The following is a 24,207-nucleotide window of genomic DNA, read 5'->3' on the forward strand; positions in this document are numbered from 1 at the left end:
CATGATCATGAATTTATAACTTCTAACATTACGTGGAAGCACTTGTATTGGTTTATAGAGGTTCTCAACGAATATAAACCAATCACATATTTGGAATTGGCCAATTACATTGTTTTCCATAGTGCATGTCATGGTGTTACTAACATTACACAACAGGGATATAGTCAGGGATTACCATTACCTGTAAACTGCTGGTTAACTGTGCATGTCAGAATGAAGTGCACACATTTAAACTGTTAAGACATTTCTAATGCAGCTACAAAAACAGTCGACAAGCAGAAAGTTGGGACATCTTGAAAAACACAATTCAAGAAATGGCGACCAGTGTTAGAAAAACATTCGGTACACTGAATGAGACAAAGTTCCAGCCAACTGACCAGCACCCCCCACTCTGCCAAACAGGAATGAATTAAGTGCAGATAACCTATAAAATCATGTGATAGGGAGAAGATAACCGGTTAATGTGTATGTGTGACTCAGTGTGTTTGTATGACTGTGTGCAATGTACAATTCATGGAAAACACATTTTTGACAGATGGACACATACACTACAAACATACTCGATGCTATTGAAGGACTTTTTCACATTCAAAAAAAAGTTACACATCCGTTTGACCTCCTTTCAAGAGGCTTAACCCTTAGACTGAATCTACTTTATGCATCATGCAAACACAGGTGCAAATTCAAGAAGCCGTTATCCAACAACAGAAGTTGAGCAATTTTACGGCAAACAATTCCTGTATCACATGTGCTGGCATGATGCATTATTTACCAAGAGATGAAACACTTCTGTTGTGGGCTCAACAGCAAACATCAACCCAATATAAAACATTATTCTTTATAGCAGACGGATTCTGTCTTCACTTGCTCTTCGTTTCCCCCTCTTCCTCTGTCAATGTCCTCTGTATATCTGCAGTTTTCCTGAGAAAAGCTGTTAGCAAGACAAGTGCATATGTTCTCGCCTTATAGTGAATGTAAGGGATTTAGTTCAATGAAAGTAAAAGCCCTTATACACACTACAAGCAACCGTGACTTACAGAAAAAAAACAGCGGCTATTAAGCTTATCCACCATGGATGCTAACCCAAAAAGCATAAACGTTATAGTTGTATTGAAATAGTGTTATGTGATATGCCTCTTCGTGCAGATCTTTCTAAGACCTAAGACATGACCTTTGCCTGGTGTCAGATGCATAAAAGTGTCATTTCCTAAATATGTCAATATAAAAAGTTAACATATCTTAATGTCTAATTTAAAAAATCCTGTATTTGCCTTCTTCCGTGTCACAATGTAAAAACATTTGCTATTATTGGATACTCAAAATAGTCTTTGTTTGGACACAAACCAGACTTTTTCTTTGTTTTTTTCCTGGCAGTAGTCACATCCTGAGAGGTGCCAAGGAGCTTTGTCTTGTACAGCATATTATTCACTGGTGTTGTAAATCCTAACATCTTATGGATGGATGATACTAGTAGTTAAAATAAATAGTCCAACTTCTTGGTGAACTTTTCTGATCAGTGCAATTTGAGGATTGATATCTCCAGCATTACATTAGTTTGCTACAATCCATGATAATTACATAGCACTCATGGATGGATATATTTGAAAGTGGATCAAACTGTATTTTTCTCCCCTGCGTTTTACAAATAAAAAGACTGTAGTAACTGTAGTTTTCAAACTGCACATGTACCATGCTTTCAGGGTGCATTAGCAAACGCCTTTCAAATGTGCTTTACATTTATGAACAATAGACTACAGTGCATTTATCCTGTGTAGGACCAGCATGTGGAAGTAAACAACACATAACAAAGAATGCACTTAGATGCTTTGGTATTTCAACTGAATTAATGATAGCTTGCTTTAAATATCATGTGGACACAGTATAGTCAAATAATAAACAAACATACTCTCTTTTTGAAATACACTCCTAGTAAGTACGTATTCATAATCAGAAAGAAAGGTTAGGATCAAACTCTTCATATGATATCCAACGCCATTAGAATAGGTTTTAAATCGTGCTCACAAAATGTACATAGATATATTAATTCCGTATGACTTTAATGTATTCACATGTGTAGATACAGATATGTACATATTCAATAATAACCACTGACCTATTAATAAGCATTGCTTGGAAGGTTTAGCTAGTTACATCTAGCTAGTTTGAATGAACTCCTAAATTGACATCAGAGCCTACGGTGGCCTCATAGAGGCACTTACAACATCTGCCTGTTTTGTTTACTCAAACAATGTGTATGTCAGAGTTTTCTATGTCATTTGCATTGGCCACATTTATGTGATTTGACTCTTTAAGCTCAATAGAACCACATTGATGACATTCTTCAGATAGATGTTGATACAATACAAAGCAAATATTAACAAACACAGTATCTATATCCATAAATGTTAAAGTTGTGTGTGCATGTTATTTAACTCACCCATTCTCAGTCAATTGTGGCATTAAAGAAAAGCATCTAACTGCAGATATATATAACAAGGAAAGACATTTTCCTTCAGTGCAGAAAAATGTACATTCCAAATAAAGTGTTACCAGTATAAGTCAGAGTATCGCAACATCCACATTGTGGAGTAATTGTAACGTTATACAGTATGCATGTGCGCTTAAAAGGTTTCATGAGGTTGTGTGCACTGACAGAAGTGATGTTAGCAATAATGACGGACCAAGATTCAGGTTTGCTGATGTGGACTAAGATGAGCTTTGAGTGTGAACCCAGGTCAATCGACATGTGTCATTGTACTCATTACATGTTCACATTAATTCAAAATGTACTATCCCAGAGTTTCCCTACCTTTGCTCAGTTCAGGGTAACAACATACATTTATGAGCTAAAAACGCTCAGATTCACTGGAGAAACAAGACCCTGCATGCTGTTTTAGATATCTTCAGACGACACTAAATTATTGAATTTTTTCGACATCATAATGGTGAAATGTAACAGTATTGAGAGTAAGCATGACTGTATGCAATATGAGTCTGAAAATATGTGCAGTGGCCTTCAGAAACCCGTATCTGACTACTAACAGTGACTGATCGATATGTGAATGAGACAAAACAACTTTTACAAACATCTCAAACTCCAGTCAACAGATACAAGCAAAACATTCAAGTGATGTCATAACTATCACCCTGAATCATAATACTGCATATCTAAGTTCTCAAAGTTGAGGGGTCTGGAAGCACGTTGATTTTTAGACAAAATGGGAATGGGGAATATAGATTATGACTCTAAACACGCAACTCCTCTCCCTTTACATCTGCAGAAGTTGTGTTCCCCTCGTGAGATCAGTCCTACTACATTTCTGTTTGTTAAGGAACAAGTTAAATTCAACATTGCATCTTTTTCTGACAAATGTTTTTCTAGACAATCAGTGGTACAGAAAGTTCATTCCTTACAATGAAATACACAATACCAGTTCAAGTGAAAAAAATATAAAACTGTTACAAAACGTAAACAATTAAAAATGGCAGTCACAACATCAAAGCGTTTACAGGACCATTAAGACCACATTGATTTGAAATAAAACGAGACAAAAGGCTCATGATGTCATTGTAATACTTCTCAGAACAGATACATCAAAGTAGACTGCCTTCAAAGTCTGTGCAAGATTAAAAATAGATCTGCATATTTACATATGTATGTGCACAGCATGGTTTCCAGCATTAAAACAATATTGCATGTTTATTGCATAAGTGAATGTCTTTTTTTTTTGCTCAACTTTAAACATAAGTTCAACTTGTTTCATGGGAAGATGGCAATCCGAGGGTGGAGCTCAGTTATAAAAATAAAAGCTATAAATTGCCTAATAAAATATATACTTAGAGGAATGGTATTTTGTAACCACTGTGATATTTTTTTTAAAGATACCAAACATATTGCGTTTTTAATTTAGACAAATAAACCAAAGAAATGGAAAAAAGATATAAAACAAAACAGATGAAGAAGCAAAACAGATATTTTTTTAATTTAGATACGTGTGATCGGGTATTTCTCACTTGTTAAATCTATACGGTCAGTGTATTATCCAACATGCAGGCTTCAGAGGTTAATCAATTAACACTGAATGTTAGTAAAGTGCTTGTATTTGTTCTGAGTACAGTATATCATTAATTATGTAGTCACTTGCATATGACTTTATAAGTATATTTGTTCTACTTCGTTTATTGCGATAAGTAGCTTTTTGAATACATTGCACTTAGATTTCTTTGACAAATGGTAGGCCTACATACAGTATAAGTACATTTACATAAGTGTCCTGATTAGCATTTCTTCAAGGGTCGACATTTACTATCATTAAATAGATTATTAACCGAGGATGTGCTTAATTGTGCTATTTTGCCAAAGACACTGGCAGCTCTACTCGTGAGGTCCTCAGCTGCAACAGAATATATAATTTACTCCAGTTTCAAACACTAATAACGCACTTAAATATGCCTTATTACTCCTCAATTTCCTTTATCAGTGAAGAACAAACTGGGCTGATAATCTTTTATTGGCTAGTTAAGTCGTGTGGTTTTGCTAACAACCAGCATTGCATATAAGCAAGCTATGTGGTCAGAAAACTATTGCACATAAACAAAGAAAACGCTTCTTCTAGTGTTTTCTATTGACTGTAAGATATCCCCACCTCCCTTATTAAACTAAACCTGTCCCGTTCCCAACAACTAACCCTAAACCTAACTCGTGGTCCATCTATATATCCGCCTATATATTATTGAGAAAAATAAATCAAACATTTAAGTAATGTATTGTTCATATATATATTTTTTAGGGGCATATCATGGAATAAGTATTTTTATTTTGGAATATGATTGTTATAATTGCATATGATGCATAAGATGATGATATAAAAAGGTATTAGATAACATGCGTGCAACTGCTAAAGGAAGTGGCTGAATAGACCTTTACCTGTACACTGGAAGCAATTGCATATATGGAATGTAAAAAATAAATTATAATTTAGGGCTACATCATTTTGATAGTTCTTATGGTACAATATTTCTTTTTATTTAAGCTCAGTTTTTCTTTCTCTTTTCTTTGATATTTCGCTTTGCTGTGTAAAATAGCAACATAAAGTGATGTTACGATGATGAGATAGAAAATTAAATGACTGAGACCTGTAGAAGCCGAGTCTGTCTTTTAGAGAGACTTACCAAATTGATGTCTACACTGTACAAACATCAATATTCACATAAGACAGAAAGTAGAAAACTTTTAAACATCAATCTATAAATGTTTTTTTTTTCTTTGGCTAAATAAAGTTTTTTATTTCTCTGGACAGTGTATGCTTTTAGTTTGGTCCAGAACATTTAAAAATGGAGTCCATCTACACAATTAATCCTACATTTAAAAATGTAACTGTGCACGGTTTTAGATTTTTTTAACTCATACTATTTTACTTACTCCAAGTATCTATTTAGAATTTGTACTTGACCCCATCAGCTAACCTGATCATCATAAACCAACAGATTCACAAGACAAGGGGTCTCTCTTTCTACATTCAACTTCCTCTTTTCTTATTGCTATCTTTGTGCACAGTGTACAATCCAAATGGAGGCGATCAGTCAGCAGCTAATCCACCGCTAGCATCCAATCGTTTTTTTTTGCTACAAAATGGAGGGGATTGGGGAGCGACAGCGGCGCAGGGGTCCCGGAGCCTCGTAGTTTTCAAAAGGGGGGCTAGTGATGGGAGCGAGCCGCAGTGAAGACCCCGCCATTCCCGATATGTTAGAAAGACTGCGAGATTTCTCGTAGCCTGTTGCAATTTTGAGAAACCGATCGATTCATTAGTTTATATTTTGTGTTTTGAAATTATAAGCAAATAAAATACAATAAATAATGGTTTGGTCATTTTGACAGATTTTAAATATATGGTTTTTTTAAGGTTACATAGTATTGAAACATGAACATGAGGTTTAAGATGTTATCAGAAGAAAAATAAGAAATTGTAAGGAAGCACATAAGTGGAGAGAATAAATGAAGGATAAGAAAATGTTATGACAACATAAAGACATATAAAGGACAGACAAGGACACACACAGACAAGACAAGACAAAACAAGAAAATGCGAGTTATGATATGTCTTTTTTTTCCAAAACAGAAAAGCAAAATATTATTTGATAGTAACAGATTTAACACCTTAAACAGGCTTGTTGAATAAAGCACCCGACATTTACAACATGAAGCATAATGTGCAATGTGCAGGTGATTTAGACATCTTTTATGGCCACAGTTATAGAGTAAAACACAAACACGAGAAGTAAATACTCTGATATCACTGATACAGCGTAGTAGTTGACCACATGAAGCTTAAGGGGGAAAAGCTCAAGGATACAGCACCAATGAAGAACACATGTGGAATAACACTTCCCTTTGATTTTGCTTCAGAAACAGCCAGATTAGTATGAGCTTTAGTTTCATTTAAACTTCAAATGGCCAAAATAAAAATGTCCGCCCTGCAACATTTAAAAACACTTCCTATCCGTAGGTTTATCACCTTGTAATGTAGATACTTCACATTGTGTGTACAGTGGGAAATGACACACGGTCCATTAAAGACATGGTAATTTCACCATTTTACAAATGAATTTATCTAAGATATAACAGATTTTCCATTGTGTCCTTTCCCGCTGTATATCTGGTGTGTAACACAGCATGCATGTTAAACTCCCTCTGTAGGAAGCGTCCACAGAGGAGACAGTGTTGTGCTGACGGAGTGTTGTTGCATCAGGTGACGTTAAAAAAAGCACCATTGGTAGGAAGCAGTTACTCCGCCCTAACAATGGCGAACTGACCCAAAATGGATGGAGTTTTACAGTTTCTGTGAGGAACAAGTTACATAATGTTGTCAGCAATTCTGGAGAAAGATTGTTGATTTTTAAACCCAAGATTTTCCATCCCTTTAATCCAACTGCTTCTTTCTTTATGCAACATGCATGTGTACCAGACCTTTGTTTTACACAAAAAAACTAGCCAACTATTAGAACATATTCGCTGAATTTGACCAAAATTGTATGAGATTAGAATTGCTGACTCCACTTTTAATAAACACTATATTGCTTACAGATAAAGTGATATGTTTGTGAAACTCCAACCATCACTAGGCCACAGTTAGACAACAGAGAACACCCATTGGTACAGAATGACGCCCTTTGTGCCTTCCTGCAGTACTGAAAAAAAAAGGTATATCGTGGTGCACCGTAGCTACCACTCCACCACTCTAGATTATGCATCATTTGAGCCAACCATAAATAAAAGTCCTTTTTTTATTCTGACTAACTCAGGCACATTAGTCTGATGGCAACTCAGTGAAATATTGATGATGCATTTTCACCGGGTTTCTCACAGCTAGATGTCTGAGAAGCTGTCTGGTCAATCTGTGGTGGAGCCTCAATCTCAAGTTTCAGTCCAAAAGTATTTTGTCCAAACCACCCAAATGTTTCCAGACAAATTGTCAAGTTGCAAGTTATCTGGTAAACCTTCACCTAACAACCTAACTGAATAGCTAATTCAAGTTTTGATACTATTTATGGTCTGCATTTCTTTTCAATAGTATTTGAATATATTGCATGCATTCAATAATTAGCTCTTTATGTTCTAGTTTTAATTGTTAATGGCGCACTTCACCATTGCTGTGCTGGGGGGGGATTCACAGGAAGCAATGTACGCATGAAATCAATCTTAATTTATTTTAATTTGAATATGTAGTCTACTGTATGCTCTATGACACAGAGTCAGAGCTAAGCACTAACACCTATTTTCTGCTAATGCAAAAAGACTTCTGCTCTTTTTCACAAAAAAAGCATTTTAGATATATTACATTTCAAAGGATAAAGATATAACTATGATATAAAATAGACAACTTACTTGCTTATTTACTTGGTGTTTATTAATTTAACTGTTATAGTCCGAACAGCTCATATATGTTTTAATTCAGCTGAAACTATACTAACAGTTAACGGGTTTAGTATTAAACAATTATTATGGTTTACCTCTGTGCTTCTTTGATTAACAATGACGAGTGCTCTACAGATTTGAAGTATTCATTATGGGAATTCTTAGAACTAAAGTTGGGAAGCCCGTTTTTGAAGTTACAACAAACGGATTTTACTTTGACATTCCTTTAGATCTATTCTTTGTGCTAAAATTAGCATGCGGGGCGAGGTGAGAAACAATGAAGGGAATGACACAGTGCGATCAACAGACTACAAACATGTTTCATATTCTTTAACCAAAATAAGATGATAAGGTGGTCAGGTTGGCAGTATTTCATTCTGTCACTTTTTTACATTTATTTGAACTATTTAATTGGCTATTTTTAGTCTGAAAACAGAGTATTTAAAACACTTGTCAAGTGTGATATAAGTAAAATATGCATAAGAGAAATAAAGAGTCCCTATAAGTTGATCAGATGAAGGTGAAACTGATGAAAATGTAACAATAACATGGTTCTGGTTAAGATATACTCAAGTGACCCGTTTAGCTGGCTAATTAACACATTCTTTAAGACGGAGATTTTTTTCATGCAGGACAATAATAAAGCTGATAAAGTTAATCATGTCTGAGCCACTGCAGTCTGTCACGGTCTACCAGCTTCCTCCTCACGGTGCTAAGTACTGTATTTACAACATCAACAGGGCTTTGTGCTCTGGGATCCTCCACCAGGGGAAATACTGAGTGGGCCTGTCACTGTTCTTCAGTGATGACATAATTCCTGCCCAAAGTCACACTTCATTTACACTACGGAGGCAGTATGTACCTACCTACAGTCACTCTTTAGTTACACTTGCACTTCAGTGGCGGCCTGGGGATGGGATGGAGAATGAGTGTTAATCACAGGAGGGAAATGTAATGGAGACACAGAGGAACAGAGGGAGGAGGAACTGCAAATATTCAAGGAAATGATCATGTAAAATAAACTGAAAACTTCAATCTTGTATGTATGGAGAAGGCTGAGAGCTACTTGACTTCTCATATTACGTAATTCACATGTTCTATAGTTTCATGAGCGTGTGCTTGCTGTGGATATGCTGAGTGTTCAGGAGCTATTCTTGGCATCGCCCCATACTGTTTCATTCTTACGTGGGATCAATTGCCTGTAAAAGATGGTGTGATCTCCTGTTATCCAATATTACATATCCATACAGTATGGACGTGTGTTTTGGGAAAACTAGAGGACATGCAACTGTATCCTTCATCCTCTTGTTAGATGTAGGTTATACATACCTACAGTATATGTGTCTGCTGCAATCATTAAAGCTCAAATCCACTTCATATTTACATACACTTCTCAGGCATATATATGAATATTGATGTATGTAGTCTATGTATACACTTTCTGTATTGTGTGTTTTTTCTCAGGCTCAGAAAAAAAGAATATTTGCAGATTGTTGTTAAGACATGCAAGACAATGTAGGACAAGTTGTACAAACCCATTACAATGACAGAGAGGAGGACAGTGACTTGTTTTCACACATAAAGAGGATATGGAGTTAAACTTAGCATATTTTATTTAGTTGTAGCCTGTTGCACTGAGCCCAATATAATTGTCTAGAACAGAAAGTGGCTGAGAACAATAATTGTGCATGAGCTTAAGGCATAAACAACGATATGTTGTGACCAATAAGTCCATATTATAAAACTGTTAGTCCCATAAAATAATTACAACCACAATTAATATCATGATTATGAAAGGATTGGGTACATAATGGAGGGATGGAATGGGGATTGAGATCGAATGAGCTTTTGCTAAATATAACATCTATTTTATTAATAGATTTAGTATTTGTTGAACCTTAACATAGCACATTTTGAGCATCATTTATGTGGGTTCATCCTATTCTTGAGGCAGATGGTTTGAATTTGGTTAGAAAAATACATTCATATTGTCTAAATAATCCTTGGAAATGTCCTAAAGAAGTGAGATTTGTGCCGTTTTTATGCTAATTAATTGTACCGTATTGTTGGCAATTTCCTTTATCAATCCAATTGAGAGAAGTGAGATAGTAGGTGAAAGTCAAACTCAGAGCAGAATACAGGAAGAACAGAGGGGAAGTCAAAACATCAAACAACAAAACACACTTGTAAAAAAACTCAAAGACATTGAGAAAAAAATAAAATACCAAAACAAACAGAAAATAATAATTATTTCACAAATAAATAGAACTAAATCCTAGACGCATTGAAAAGATAAACCATACACAACACAAAGCCCTACAAAACCATAACACTCCACAGAAATACTTAATAAAAGATGTACACAACATGTTGGAAGTAAATAAGCACAAAAGCTCAATAAATAAAAGAAAAAAACAACTTGTACACAAATATATTGAGGGGGAGAGAGAGACAGAGTGAGACCCTTAAGGTCTCGAGGAGGGAGTGGGCAATCAGAAGGGAGATTGACTGTTTGACCTCAGTGAGACAAGCTTATTGCATTGGCGCAGGAAATCAAATGGCCAACAATCAAAGAGAAGAAACGTAACAGCTTAAGCTGGCAAAGACATCCTATTCGTGTGTCTACGAAATAAATCACAATTGAAGCACACAAGAATTACTTTTAGACAGCGTGAGAATCCCTCTTTAAACACAAGGAGAATGTTTGGGTCGACCATTTTGCTAATTTTCTAAATATTAAGAACTGTTTGGCTTCCCTTTAATTACAGATTTGTTGTAACCAATTGTTAATCTTGTTAGTTTGAGCCATTCAAATGTATGAATGTAGCCAAAGATGCATTTACACACACACCGGGCAAGAGGATGTCGATCAAATGTTAGAAAATCAGGTTTCAGAGTGGTCAAACAGATCAAATATCTTTGGTATTTACTGTACGCACCAATGCATAAGGCTCATAACATTATCGATTACAGATCTATTACAGCGAATCACAGTGTACAACCCTAAAGCTCCGTCTAGCAGCTTCAGGGCTGATTTTTTTTAAACTCCTGATTTGCTTTAAAGAGGGATTTTGTAGCACTTTAATCGCAGTAAATACATAAGAATCACTGAAACTGAAGCAATGTCAGGGACCTATAACTGTCGGACAGCTCGGAGCTTTCTTACCTTGGACAGCATGTATTTTCAAATCTGTCTTAGCATTTGTCTGATCATTAAGTGTTTCAGTCACCTAGTGCAGCTCATAATCCTTTTGATTTCTATCCAGGTGTATAAATATACAAAAAGGTCCCGAACTTTGGACTACACTAGGCACTGAAAGTACATATATGTTCGAGGGAATAGTATCTCAGATCCATGACACGCTCAAAACACACTATTTTTGGCTTGGTTGATAAAATAAAAATGTTTCAAAGTTTGTGTTAAGCGTGCCATGTTTCAAGAGGTACTAACCCTTGACCCAGATGTGCCACTGACCCCAGTGACCTTTAGCCTTGGATATATGATTGTCATAAAACACTGCACCGCACGGGAAGCGATTAAGGCTCGCCAATTGATTTGACATACAATACATGTATCTATGCACACATTTAAGCACAAAATGTACTCAAGCACAGAATAAATAAGTGCCATAACCTGAGGAGTAACCTTTGCACAATGTACATATGTAAATATAACACCGTAGAAAGAGTGTGTTTTTCAAGGCAAAACCTTTATAAATTGCAGCGAGTGCTTTTGTTTGCCAAGGTGGAGGTCCGTGGGGTAGGGAGTAACACGGATAAACACAGTGGAAGGGAAAAACAAAATTAAGCCACGCACGACAACACAAACACAACACTCAGACGCCATTGAGAGGACAGAGACACAGTGTATAACACGTAAGAATGAAAAAGCCCACATACACACGCGTGATATGACACAACCTGAAGAGAGAGACAACAACAACACAGAGGCACATCAGACAACAACGTGACCCGCTGTTCCCGTTCAATCTTCTTCAGTGTTATGTTTTAATATTAGTTATTGACACAGGACACGGGTTATTTTCCCTGAAGCTGCTGGGTGTATTTGCACATGGACACATGACTGCACTATTATTTGTATGCAGGTTGTGCGCCCTCACACAGACACACATAAGTATACACATGTTTGTGCACACTTCTCATTGAGGGTGTATCACAGAGCAATCCCATTTCCTTTAAAACAATTTTTTTGACATATTGCACATTGTTTATCGGATTGTTGCTGAGGTAGGATATAAGCGGTGTTCAGGTTTTATCGGATCAAAATGAGCCCTAAAATTCCCCCAAAACCTTTTCGTACAGATTTAAGCTCTAACTTACATTAGGTTAAACTGTTTGTGACATTCTCCAAATGTAAATCTGACGGCACACTCTCCACACTCTCAAGACTTTTCAAGGGTGACACTTCAAGCCCCACTGAACATGTAGACACAACACTGTGGATGTGGTGGTGTATCTGTGATCTGACGTCATGCTTAGTGTGTGAAGCTACGTCTGTGTTGAAGTGCGTGCTGTACTGGTGTAGTGGTGTCAAACATGCTACAGTATGTGTTTGAGAGCCAGATTTAAAGTCTCCTATGTTTTCAGTCAAAAGTTGACAAAGCTACGGGCTCGTTTTTTTAAGTTTATCTGTTCTTCAGTGTTACCTCTGGTCTACGGTTTGATCCAGGAGGAAGTGGAGTTTGCATTGAGGTCCTGCGTTAACAGAGACCCTTCCATCTTATACCAATCGTCAGTCAGAGGGGAGTCTGGGCTGGGTGCCAGGGCTGCGGACTCTAGTTTGTTGTCAACAAAGGGGGTGTTGGAAGTTTGGAGGGAGTGTGAGGGAGTGTTTTGGTGCAGGTTGGCGGCAGTGGTGGTGATTGGATTGCAGTAGTAAATGGATAAAGGTGTCAGGTTTATCATGAGCACAAAGGTAATGCACATGGGGTAAAACAAACAAAAAGGTTAGGGGTTAGGGTGTAGCACAAAGGAAAAGAAGGAGGGGAATCGTGGGCATGGGATTTAATATTGGGCAGAGGAGTAGGGGGGTTCAGGAGGGAGGATGTGCACCAGGTTAGGGAGGGGAAGGAAAGGAGGGAGAGGGAAGGAAAGGAGGGAGAGGGGGGAGGGTTGGGGAAAAATAAGGCAGGAGAGAGAGAGAGAAACAGAATTGACGAGAGAAAATTAATGCATGGTTAACTTACTGAGTCCAGAAGACAGAGAAAGATTTAGATTGTTCATGAATGAGCACGAAGGAAGGGAACAGAATACACACACACTATGGAGAGATGGAAGACATGACTGAGTAGAAGAGAAACCAAAAGGAGAGAAGTAGAGGGACAGAAAATCTTGTCTGACTGATGAAATAAAATATGATACCACGCAGTAATGGAAACACAATCAACATGAATGTGAAGAGGTGGAAACAGTAGAAGCAGAGCAGAAGACGTGTGTATGTGTTGTGACTGCATGAGTGTGTGTATGCTGTAATGGAGAGCTATCAGTAATTGAGGCCTCCAAAGTGTGCTTTTCTTCCAACCCACCTTCTCTAAATGTTTGCATCTTATATACAGTAGCCTGTATTAGCATCAGCTGCACTATGAATGTATATTATATACACATGTTTGCAGTATGTGGTGTGTGTATGTAGTATGTTTTCGTATCGGTCTCCTGGTGTGAAACGTACCTTTCCGCACATTCCCATCTGTGGCGCGGAATTCCCTGGTGTTGAGCAGGAAGCAGGCGCGGTCCTGCTGGTAGCGTTCCCGGGTCGGCCCTCGCCCAATGGGGCTCCTCTCATCTGGGCTCAGCACCTGGTCGATGGTGGGACAGTCCTCGTTAGCCAGCGCGGCCGAGGCTGCGTCGCCGTTCTGCTTGGCATCTAGAGGACAGGTGGAAGAAAAAACACATACAGGATCTTCATATAGGAGTTTTATGGGAACACCATAGAGAAGAGCATAGTGTGTCTTACAGGATGCCACACTGTAAAAAATACTCTGTTGCCAATGAAAGTCCTGCATTTGAAGTCATCGCTTGAGTAAAAGTAAGTAACTATATTTAGCTAAATTTACTTTAAGCATTACATGTAAAATTACCCAATGCAGAAAAATAAAAAACACACAAAAAACTCCAAACAAATTTAAATAAATCAAAAGAAAATAAATGTCAAACCGATACATTTTCTTATATTTGGCAAATTGGATATTGGTCTTGTATAAATGGTGGCCTAACCTGTCATCAATGAGCATTTTCTAAATAATTTGTTAGGAAAATAGTAACAGCAACAATAATGTACACATTTGCTTGATTGTATATGTTTCCCATCACTCTAAATTGAATCTTTAGATGTGTTATTACTGTAATTCAGCTATATGTGTTCTATTGACAAAACAGTAACTTAAGCAATCACTACATGTGTTTACAGTAGGGCTGCACATTGGTAAATCATCAAGCATGTCTAGTGGTAATTAATGTCCATTAATGATTGGGAATGCTAACTGTAGTAACCCACAGAGGCCTTACTATACAATATGTTACTATCATGTTGTGATGATACTGCAGAGCACTCTTGGAGCCAGTTGTCAAATCTTTGAGTAATACAACTTCCTACTTAAAAAATCTACTGACACAGCCTACAGGAAACGTTTTTAGTCTGGAGGGAAGCCAGGCAGACGGGTGGTAGTAAAAGCACTGATGAAACCAATATTTTCTGTCTCACTGATGACTAAGGCGGTAAAGTAATGCATTAAAGGTGCATTATTGTTGCATGTGACTGATGCCTAATGCTGCAGCATGTAAAGAGCAAACAAAGAGCTAAATTACCTCCTGATTTTACTGCTAATGCCAGAAAGAATATATGTGCAGTCAGCCCAAATTGAGATGCATTAAGCAGTGGATAATTGAGTTCATTTTGCTTCCAAAGTGTTTGTTCTTCACTGACAGATGGATGCCTTAAGGCCATTTTGGACCAACTAGTTTATCATCAATAACATATGAGTTCTGATGGGCCAGTGATTCCTCTGGGGTGGATCCAAAATCAACTATGCATCACTTCTTGATAGTACTCTCGCTCGGTCTCTTGCACTCTATCCTTCACTGAACCCCTAAAATGGTCGCTCTGCATTCCTAAAACCATCATGAGTAAAGTATTTCCCTTGAAACATGCAAGCCAGATTTCATTGTAACATATAAGTAAAATAAAAATATCTCACCTCTGTTAATCTCTATCATTTCTTCTTGGGCAAGAGGACAGTCACCCCCCATGCCTCCAGACCCCATCCCTCCACCTAGGACGTTTCCCAAGAGCCTTTGCGGTGATGCAGTCGCCATAGCCAGGGCATCTGGTTTGCAGTAGTTGGGGGACCCTGGTTGTGGTGCTCTTGGGATATGTTTGTTCTTCTTTTTGGGCAGCTTTTGCTTTGCCATAGCCAGAGAGTAGTACATGCCAAAGTTGTTGACAATAACAGGCACAGGCATGGCAATGGTCAGCACACCAGCCAAGGCACACAGGGCGCCCACCAGCATCCCTGACCACGTCTCCGGGTACATATCTCCATAGCCCAGCGTGGTCATGGTCACAACGGCCCACCAAAACCCAATGGGAATGTTCTTGAAGGCGGTGTGGGCGCCGCCGGTTGGGTCGTTTGGGTCTGCGCCAATCCGCTCAGCATAGTAGATCATCGTGGCGAAGATGAGGACACCGAGGGCTAAGAAGATGATCAGCAGGAGGAACTCGTTGGTGCTGGCGCGCAGGGTGTGGCCCAGGACACGGAGACCCACAAAGTGGCGGGTCAGCTTGAAGATTCGGAGGATTCGGACAAACCTGACGACGCGGAGGAACCCCAGGACATCCTTGGCAGCTTTGGAGGACAGACCGCTCAGGCCCACCTCCAGATAGAAAGGCAGGATGGCGACGAAATCGATGATGTTGAGGCTGCTCTTGAAGAACTCAAGCTTGTCTGGGCAGAAGGTGACTCGCAGAATGACCTCAATGGTGAACCAGATGACGCACACGCCCTCCACGTATGTCAACCAGCTGTCGGTCACCACCTCGTATACAATCTCCTCCTGGGTCGTGTTGCCCACCGTGACGTTCTCCGTCTTCTTCAGGATGGTGTTGAAGGCCTCGTGTGTCTCCATGCAGAAAGTGGAGATGGAGATGAGGATGAAGAACAGGGAGCCAAATGCCACATACTGGAAGAAATAAAGAAATCAGCAAACAAAATGAAATGATAGGAAGAGAAAGCAGAAAAAGGGAAGCAAGCAGAAGGAGAAAGAGTCAGTTGCAAATCAAGAACATTTGGCAAGGCAAAGAGGATATAGAGAAGCATAGACAAAAATATCTAAAGACAACAGCAGAGACAAACAACTGGTGGATGTGCGACCCTCCTTCAGACACACATGCTACTATTTACAGAAAACTACTATTTCTCATGTTGTAATGGCCATCTATGTTGAGGTCTTCCCAAAACTTTACACCCATTCTTGATTTGTTACCAACCACAGGGCATGCAGATTTGCCCTGAAAAGGACCTTGGCATAATTTAAAGGGGACCTATCATGCAAAATGCACTTTTGTACGTCTTTTATACATGAATATGTGTCCCCGGTGTTCCAGGGAACTCACCAAGTGTCAGAAAACACAACCCTCTCTATTTTCCTCCATACCCAAATCTCTAAAAAAGGGGTTGCAACGGATCTGATCAAAACTGATCCAGATTTGAACACTGTCCTGACGTCAGGACGGTGGCGCTACGGCTATTGGGCCAACTCCACCAATCAGGAGGAGACAACCACGGCCATTGTCGTTCAAAAGCGCTGGAGACGCTGTAGTACATATGTCAGGCCTGTAGATGGTGCTGTTCTCACAGAATCAGCCCTTGCAAAAACAGGTATAAAAAAAGTGTAAACTGAGCGAAATGAGGCATGGCTAAAATGCATGATCTGTTTGGTATTTTGAAAAAAAAAAAGTATAAATATGCCTTATATAGATATGGTCCTACACTATATTATTAAAATATAGCATGATAGGTCCACTTTAACCTATTGTGATCAAAGTCCAAAGATAATCAGACTAATTCAGCCTGATCAAATTATATCTGACAGTCATAAATGATTGTGATGTAGGATGAAGCTATGAAAATAGATGTGCTGTCAGTGTAATGTCGCATCGTGTGCCATGTGAAATTATTATAAATGAATCCAATTATTAATAGTACTATGTGTTTCATTTTAAAATGATCAACTTATTTTCATATTAGCATACTCATAAACATGCCACATACTGTTGGGTTAATAATTAGAGCACTGACCCCTATTAAAGAAAATGGTCTGACCCGAAAATGTAGGGTCTCAGCTCAATAAATATTTTTTAAACATGAAATAGGAAGAAAAATGCTTAACAAAAGGAGAGAACATCGCAATAAATTAATGTTAATCCTGAATCCAAAACAGAAAATAAAAAATGGGTTTATAAATGAATAGAATGATACTACTAACTTATCTGTGGTACTCTGCTAGAGAGGACACAGGAGAAGATGGAGGGATGACAAGGGGGAGAAACCTGTTAGGATAGGATCAATGAATAACTGATAATGTGTGTGCTATAGTATAGTAAACAAGAGAGGAATACCACACATCAATCCCAGAGCACACTGTGTGGTCCATGTTGTAAAAGGAATTGTGCGAAGGTAGGAGACATTCATAAAACATACATGTGTTTCCAGTCTTACAGTACGATGTCAGACCCTGAATAAGAGCCATTGAACTATGCAGGTTATTTGAATATTAAGAAAAAGGTGTACAACGTTTTTACTACATGCAGTTTCTCCTCCTGCCCCTCCCCTTCATTGATGGTCTGAGTTGCATTTTATTTTCTGAAATGTGTTGATTTTCCTCCTGATAATCTGAAATTTGGAGTTTAACAAAATACATTTAAACAACGTTTCATGTTTGAAAGTCATGATTAATCCAAACAAATGGAGGCATTACATCTATATAACTGCACAAATAAATAATCTATCCACCTCCTTGTTTTGCAATCATAGGAGTAATTTCATTAATGTGGTTAGGAGATCAAGAATTTTGTGTCAAAGCTTTTAAATATCTTCGTTGTAAATTGTAAAGCTTGTGCTGCCTTCGCTAATGTACAGTTATTGTAACCGAAAAAAGGAAACAAATAATATTTAAGGTCCTGTTTCAGACTCAATGTTTTAATTGGGATGCCTCTAACCCCCTCCATATAGTAGGAGTATGGTTTTAGTAAATCTTCTACAAGTGGCATCACTTTGATACTATGTCTTACTATATGTTCGCTTATCTACTCAACAAAATAAGCTGTTGTATTCAAAATGACTTTCAGGTTCGTTGGCTTTTTCAGCGCTCAAAGACAATTTTCCTTAGCATTGACCATCAGTGTGATCTTTGCCCAGGTTATTATTCTACCGTAGCCCCTTTAATTGTCACCTCATGAGAGCAGTTTGATAACACCAGTGTGTGTGTGTGTGTGTGTGTGTGTGTGTGTGTGTGTGTGTGTGTGTGTGTGTGTGTGTGTGTGTGTGTGTGTGTGTGTGTGTGTGTGTGTGTGTGTGTGTGTGTGTGTGTGTGCAAACAGCCCAATTTCTCCATCTGTTACAAGCCCTGCGGTGTATTTATAGAAGCATAACTTTGAGCTTTATCAAATAAATAATAAAACAGACATGGCCTGAAGAGAAAAAGAGAAAGGTAATTCATACTTGAGTGCCGCCCATATATAAGAAGCCTGAGTGCCTTCAGTGTATAATGCGTGTCAATGTGTATTTTCGACATTATGCACTTGTGTAATATCAAACGCAACATACTTAAAGCCTTTGAGTTGAAAATTGGATGAGAGCCTACACATTTGTTCTCCAAGTGCCTTCATGACAGAAATGGACTAAGTAGAAGACTCTGAGGCGCTGCATTTATTGAGGAGATTAGCTGACGAGCGTTTAGCCAAAGAAGTGACCTTCCAGGAAAGTCAGTGGTGTAGCGTAAGTTAATATCCAATCTTATCTATATAAGGTGCAATTAAATTTTAAAAAATGGCAACATCTTTTCAAGGATTACCTCTGTAAACCGGACAGTTTGAAAACGTACATTATCAGGTTGCTCCAGTTTTTCCCTTTACCCTCAAAGACCCCAAATCTCTCCCGCCTTTTTTCCTGTCCTTCTCTGTCTACGTTATGTAGACACTAGATGGTGTCTGACCTACTTCCTCAGACTGCAGAGCTCTTCCCCTCTGTATCATGAACACACACAGACTGAGGTTCTTAATCACCCTCCTCCTTCCACCCCTATACCAGCCCCCGGTCCTGGGGAAGCAGGATAGCCCCGGTGGGACCTGCTCTGGATGCCCCCTCACTCGCTAAACTCAGACAACCTTCAGATGTACAAATCAGAGCATGGAGGAGAGTTTTGCCCTGAAGTGATACGCACTTATTTTTCCTACAGTTGCTTTTTTTCCATCACATTAATAAAGGATAATCTCAAGATTAGCAGCACGCTTACGAAGTGATGAAATGGAGAAATATCCCCAAAGTGAGTTTTTGAATGCTTTTCTAGACCTTCACTATGGATAAAAACACAAGTGGCAGAACTGCAGTGGCATCTTATCTTATCTAAGTAGGCTACACAGGTGGGGACACAGGAGGGGGTGGACAGGTGGGAGGGAGACCAGACGATGCGGATCGTAGAGAAGCATAAAGGAAAAAGTTGAAGCAATCCACCAGAAAGGACAGAGCGTGATAAAAGTCAGAGGAGGTGAGCGCCGAAAGACCAAATCTGGAGCATAATTCAAACAGGGAGAATAACTTTTACTAAGGTGAATCACCGTTCTGATCATCCTAAAGTGATGTGGCTGTCACGCAACGACAGCAACAACAGAATACATATTGATAAGAATGAGACAAACTAAAAAAACTATCAGGAGACTTAAGGCTAATAGGATATGACAGGCCTTATAAGTAACTTCTGTCAACAAAAGGGGCATAGGAAGTACTTTGTGTATTCTCCTTGCATATAGTACATTGTAAGAACCACAGTACATTGAAAGGAATACATATGACTCAAAGCTACAGTTAGTAAGATGTGCTATAATATCAAATATATCCATTTAAAGTATTGGATCGTGGGAAAATGTCACCTTTATCCTGGCCAAAATCATTTAGATTCACAATATTATCCTAAGTGGACTCAAATAAATAGATGCGCTCAAAATAATATATTCGCAAACAAATCAAATTCATATGTAGTTCAGCCTAGTGTTCATAAGGCTCATCTAAAACTCAAAACATCTTGGCAGGTCTGTTTTGAATGTTTGCCATCTGATAGAAAATCAATGTGGGGTCATGAGAAAGCTCTATGTAATATAAAGTCAAGATTAATCTAAGGAAAGGCTTTGACTATATTTCATCTAGACCATTGTATCATTTTAAATAAACACAGAAGATACATTTCCACAACAATTAGCCCTGATCTATTATTTGTCACTAAATGAACATACTCCCACACTGAAAGCGTTCTTCTCTTGTCTGGCTGGTACAGTATGATGAGCGAACACACGAGAGATTTGTGATGAAACCGCCAAGCCTCCTCTGATTTGCAGATCTGCCCTCGTTCTCTAAATTACACTTTGGTGTCAGGTGGGAACTCTGGTGGGAAACCCTTAACACACAGGAAATAACACACACCTGTATGTCAACCTCACAGCCTGAGACTGAGACAGTAAACTCCTCAACGACGGTTAGACTGAAAGATTGACTCACCAATGACAGCTTACCTATTTAACGGAAATAAATACAGGTCTTAAAGGGCACAAATCAACAATAGGGTTGCACTTAACATCATGCTAAGTGAAACTTTAACCTAACGTACTGTACTATAATTCCATTATTTTGACCACGCTGTACAATACAATACTGCCGGTGATGAAACAAAGGTTCATTCATGGTTTCAGTAATTAAATGATGCAGTAGTTCACAATGGCAGAGCACAGTTGATTACACATCGAATCAATATTGATCAATGCAACACAGCAGCCAGCCCTTTTTAAATATGCAGCAGCATGTCAAGCAGAGATCTGCAGTGTGATCAGGAAGTCAGGAAGTACCCCCCCCCCCACCCCCCCCCACACTGCTAAGAAATGTAACCTTAAGCCACACATCAGGTGTAGATGAGTGTGTGTGTGTGTACTGTATGTGCCTGTGTTCACATGTGTTGGCGTAATTGCCGGGCTCAAGTGTGTGTGTGTGTGTGTGTGTGTGTGTGTGTGTGTGTGTGTGTGTGTGTGTGTGTGTGTGTGTGTGTGTGTGTGTGTGTGTGTGTGTGTGTGTGTGTGTGTGTGTGTGTGTGTGTGTGTGTGTGTGTGTGTGTGTGTGTGTGTGTGTGTGTGTGCGTGCGTGCGGACATGACTCACAATGTGAGACAAACCGCCTATGGGCACAGGAGGTGTGTGTGCGCACGCTTGCTGATCTCAGATAGTGAGAGGTGACTACATGAGCACTGCATTGAGGTGATGGAGAGGGATGAGTGGAGACACAAAGGGAAATATAGAGGTAGAGGAAGATGATAAAAGGAGGTGTAGCAATCTGTCACTTCACACTTATTTATCTCCTCGGGCACTTTGTGTCTGTTCTCTCCCTCCATCACTCTCCTCGCTGCGAAATGAAGGTATGCATGTGGACGGTCGCATGAATATATGATTCGGAGGCACAGTGTATTGTTTGAATCCCCTACAGTAAACGCCTGACACCTGCAGTCCAATGACCTTCAAGGCCCAATAGAGTCTCCCCTCGCTCTCCAGACTCTGAAATTAGATTTTCAAAGATCATCAACATAAATGTAAAAGAGCCGGAGTCAGAGACGGAGAGACAAAGAGAGAGAAGCAAATGAGAAAGAGCTTCTGGAGAGAGAGAGGGAAAGAGAGAGAGAAAGGAAGTTGACGATAGAGAGCGTTTGATTGTGTTTCGACGGATGAATGAGGAAGAGCGAGTGAAGGAATGGAGGTGGAGCAGATGAAAGGACGAGCACAGGAGAGAATACAATGACGTGAACCAATCAAGGGGAGAGAGCAGGGGCACCGGAGAGAGTGAGAGTGCAATAAAGAGACAGAGAAGAAGAAAGCAGGAGGTGTTGGGAGAGCATGAATGTAAGCGATGTAACCACGGAGAGATGGTCGGCGGCGATATCAGCCCTGCAGGCGTTTTGAATGCACAGCGGTGCGCTGCGCTCTTCCTTAACGGGACCCTAGTGGCGCTGTGTTTACTGCGGCAGCATCCAGGAGAGCTTTATCATTACAGTATTACCACAGCCCTGCCTGGCTCTCTGTCACCATGACAACCGCTGCGTTAGCCTCTGCTTTCAGGCACCAAGGACAGGACTAAGCCAAATACTGTGATTGTGAGATGGAAGATTAACATTCAAGATGTCGGGGGGGGGGGGGGGTGACCTTGACAGAGATTTCGAGACAAATAAAAGGGCCGTGCTTCTGATGAACAGATCTTTGGTTCTGATGTTCTGATGGGGATGTTTGATAAGCATTAATATGACGATCAACGTCAGTCTTTCCCAGAGGGCACAGCTAATGGGGGACCATTGCAGAGTCAGCAACGATAAGAAGACATTGAAGGATGATGTGAAATTGGCACGTGAATGAGGCATGACGTCTAAGCGATTTGAAATACAGAACGTGTTCCTGAAGGGCAACCCGAGCACTGGGTTAGACTTGCACGGGGAAGATTCATCTATTATCTTAGGTGAACGGCTGCGGCCATCACTCAGAGACGTTTAAAGTAGCCACTTAGCGTGCAGTGTGAGTATAACCTTGGGTGGGTTTACGGGAATAGCCTTCGCTTTACCATCGTCATCATCCCTGTTGTCATCATCGCCATTATATTCTGAGAAACAGGGCAGTAAAACACTCTTGAACAAGACAAAGAGAATAGCTAAAATGTCAGAAGAGAGTTGGCTTTCGGGACATGGCGTGTGAAACGGACCAGCGGAAAACCCGAGTGGAAAGGCAGAGGGAGAGAGAGAGCGGTTCAGAAGATATGTCTTTCATTTTTTTAACTGCTGCATTTTCTCTCAGTGTTGAATTATGAATTACTTTAGTGGCTTTTAGTCGTTTATGATCCCCTACCCCAAGGCGTCCTCATGTGAGTTGGAGTTATCCTGGCATGGTCCATGAAACGTGTCGAAGAGTGTTAATCACAGCGACAGTGTTCAGGGCGTCATATTGCATAGTTCACTAATTACAACTAGCACATGGAAAGCAATAGGGCTAAACTGAATGTATTTGTTTTTTACATTCAAAGCTAGTATTGAGGTTTTTTTTAGAATAAACCTATGTCTGACGAAAATAATTCAGTATAACTGGCACTTTATTTTGTTGGATCGTTATCAGCAACCTTAAGGTGCCAAGCTGTTTATTTCTTCAACATTTACTTATGGAGTGCCAAGTGAAAGCAGATTCATATTGGATACATTTCTTTGAAATGTAGTATAGAAATGTTATCTGGTGCAGTATACTGCTGATAAAGCGCCCTGTTACTGAAGTTACCTGCCTCACTTTAAGAGCGTCAAACAGCAGAACAAACTTGGACTGCAGGGAAAATGTTGCTTTTGATAGGTTAAACAGCAACAAATGTGGACTAAAAGCCAATATATGTCATAAGATAAAAACATTTTGGGAATGATAACATGTATCTGTTATCAATAGATTTTAGAAAGTCAAGACTGGAATCTAATCCTACAAATTGTATAATGTTATTAATATTTGTGTAGGAGAATAAGGTAGGTGGAGCCCAAAATAAGAGCAAAAAGTAGAGGTAATGTTGGACTTGCATTCATCAAATGGACACAAACACAACTCCAAATAAATAATGATGTTCATGAGTGTAAATGGGCAGCTGTTTGCTAACCTGAGTGATTGTTGTATTGACTTAAAAGCTAATAATGATGTCATTGTTTGGTTGTGCATTACATTTACAGTACAGTGATATAACATCTTACAAATCTTCAAATTCAAGGAGCTGTCATGAACAAATGTTGGGAATTTTACCAGAAAAGACCTTGACTAATGGATATTGGCATGAATCTGCAGCAGCATCCTCTTGGTACTACATTAACATGTCAGACATTTTGATTCTGGTTGCTCTACCATTGCAGAACAGTCAAGATGTCAAGGTGCAATGCTCTGGTGACCGCTCAGCTAATTATAAAGAGTGGATCCATGACAGCTGATAACAACAGACTCACAATAGAAAGAAGGTAAT

At 39.2% G+C, this 24,207-nt stretch overlaps 1 protein-coding gene across 3 annotated transcripts in view; it reads right to left on the bottom strand.

Annotated features, from left to right (window-relative positions):
• Positions 1-24,207, bottom strand: part of LOC117473684 (potassium voltage-gated channel subfamily C member 1-like) — a 49,641-nt gene that overhangs the window by 5,082 nt on the left and 20,352 nt on the right. Inside the window, exons 3-6 of one of the 3 annotated variants that reach the window (XM_034119423.1) lie at positions 15,130-16,111; positions 13,605-13,799; positions 11,816-11,836; positions 2,041-5,774 (exon numbers count right to left, since the gene is read on the bottom strand). In XM_034119423.1, the coding sequence (XP_033975314.1) occupies positions 5,626-5,774; positions 11,816-11,836; positions 13,605-13,799; positions 15,130-16,111 (1,347 nt within the window). In that variant the 3' untranslated portion in view covers positions 2,041-5,625. Of the gene's footprint in view, positions 1-2,040; positions 5,775-8,027; positions 8,823-11,815; positions 11,837-13,604; positions 13,800-15,129; positions 16,112-24,207 lie in introns of those variants that run through there. The other 2 variants (XM_034119424.1, XM_034119425.1) reach the window with 2 other exon arrangements.

The sequence above is a fragment of the Trematomus bernacchii genome, unplaced genomic scaffold, assembly GCF_902827165.1.
Source record: "Trematomus bernacchii unplaced genomic scaffold, fTreBer1.1, whole genome shotgun sequence".
NCBI classification, from domain to species: Eukaryota; Metazoa; Chordata; class Actinopteri; order Perciformes; family Nototheniidae; genus Trematomus; species Trematomus bernacchii.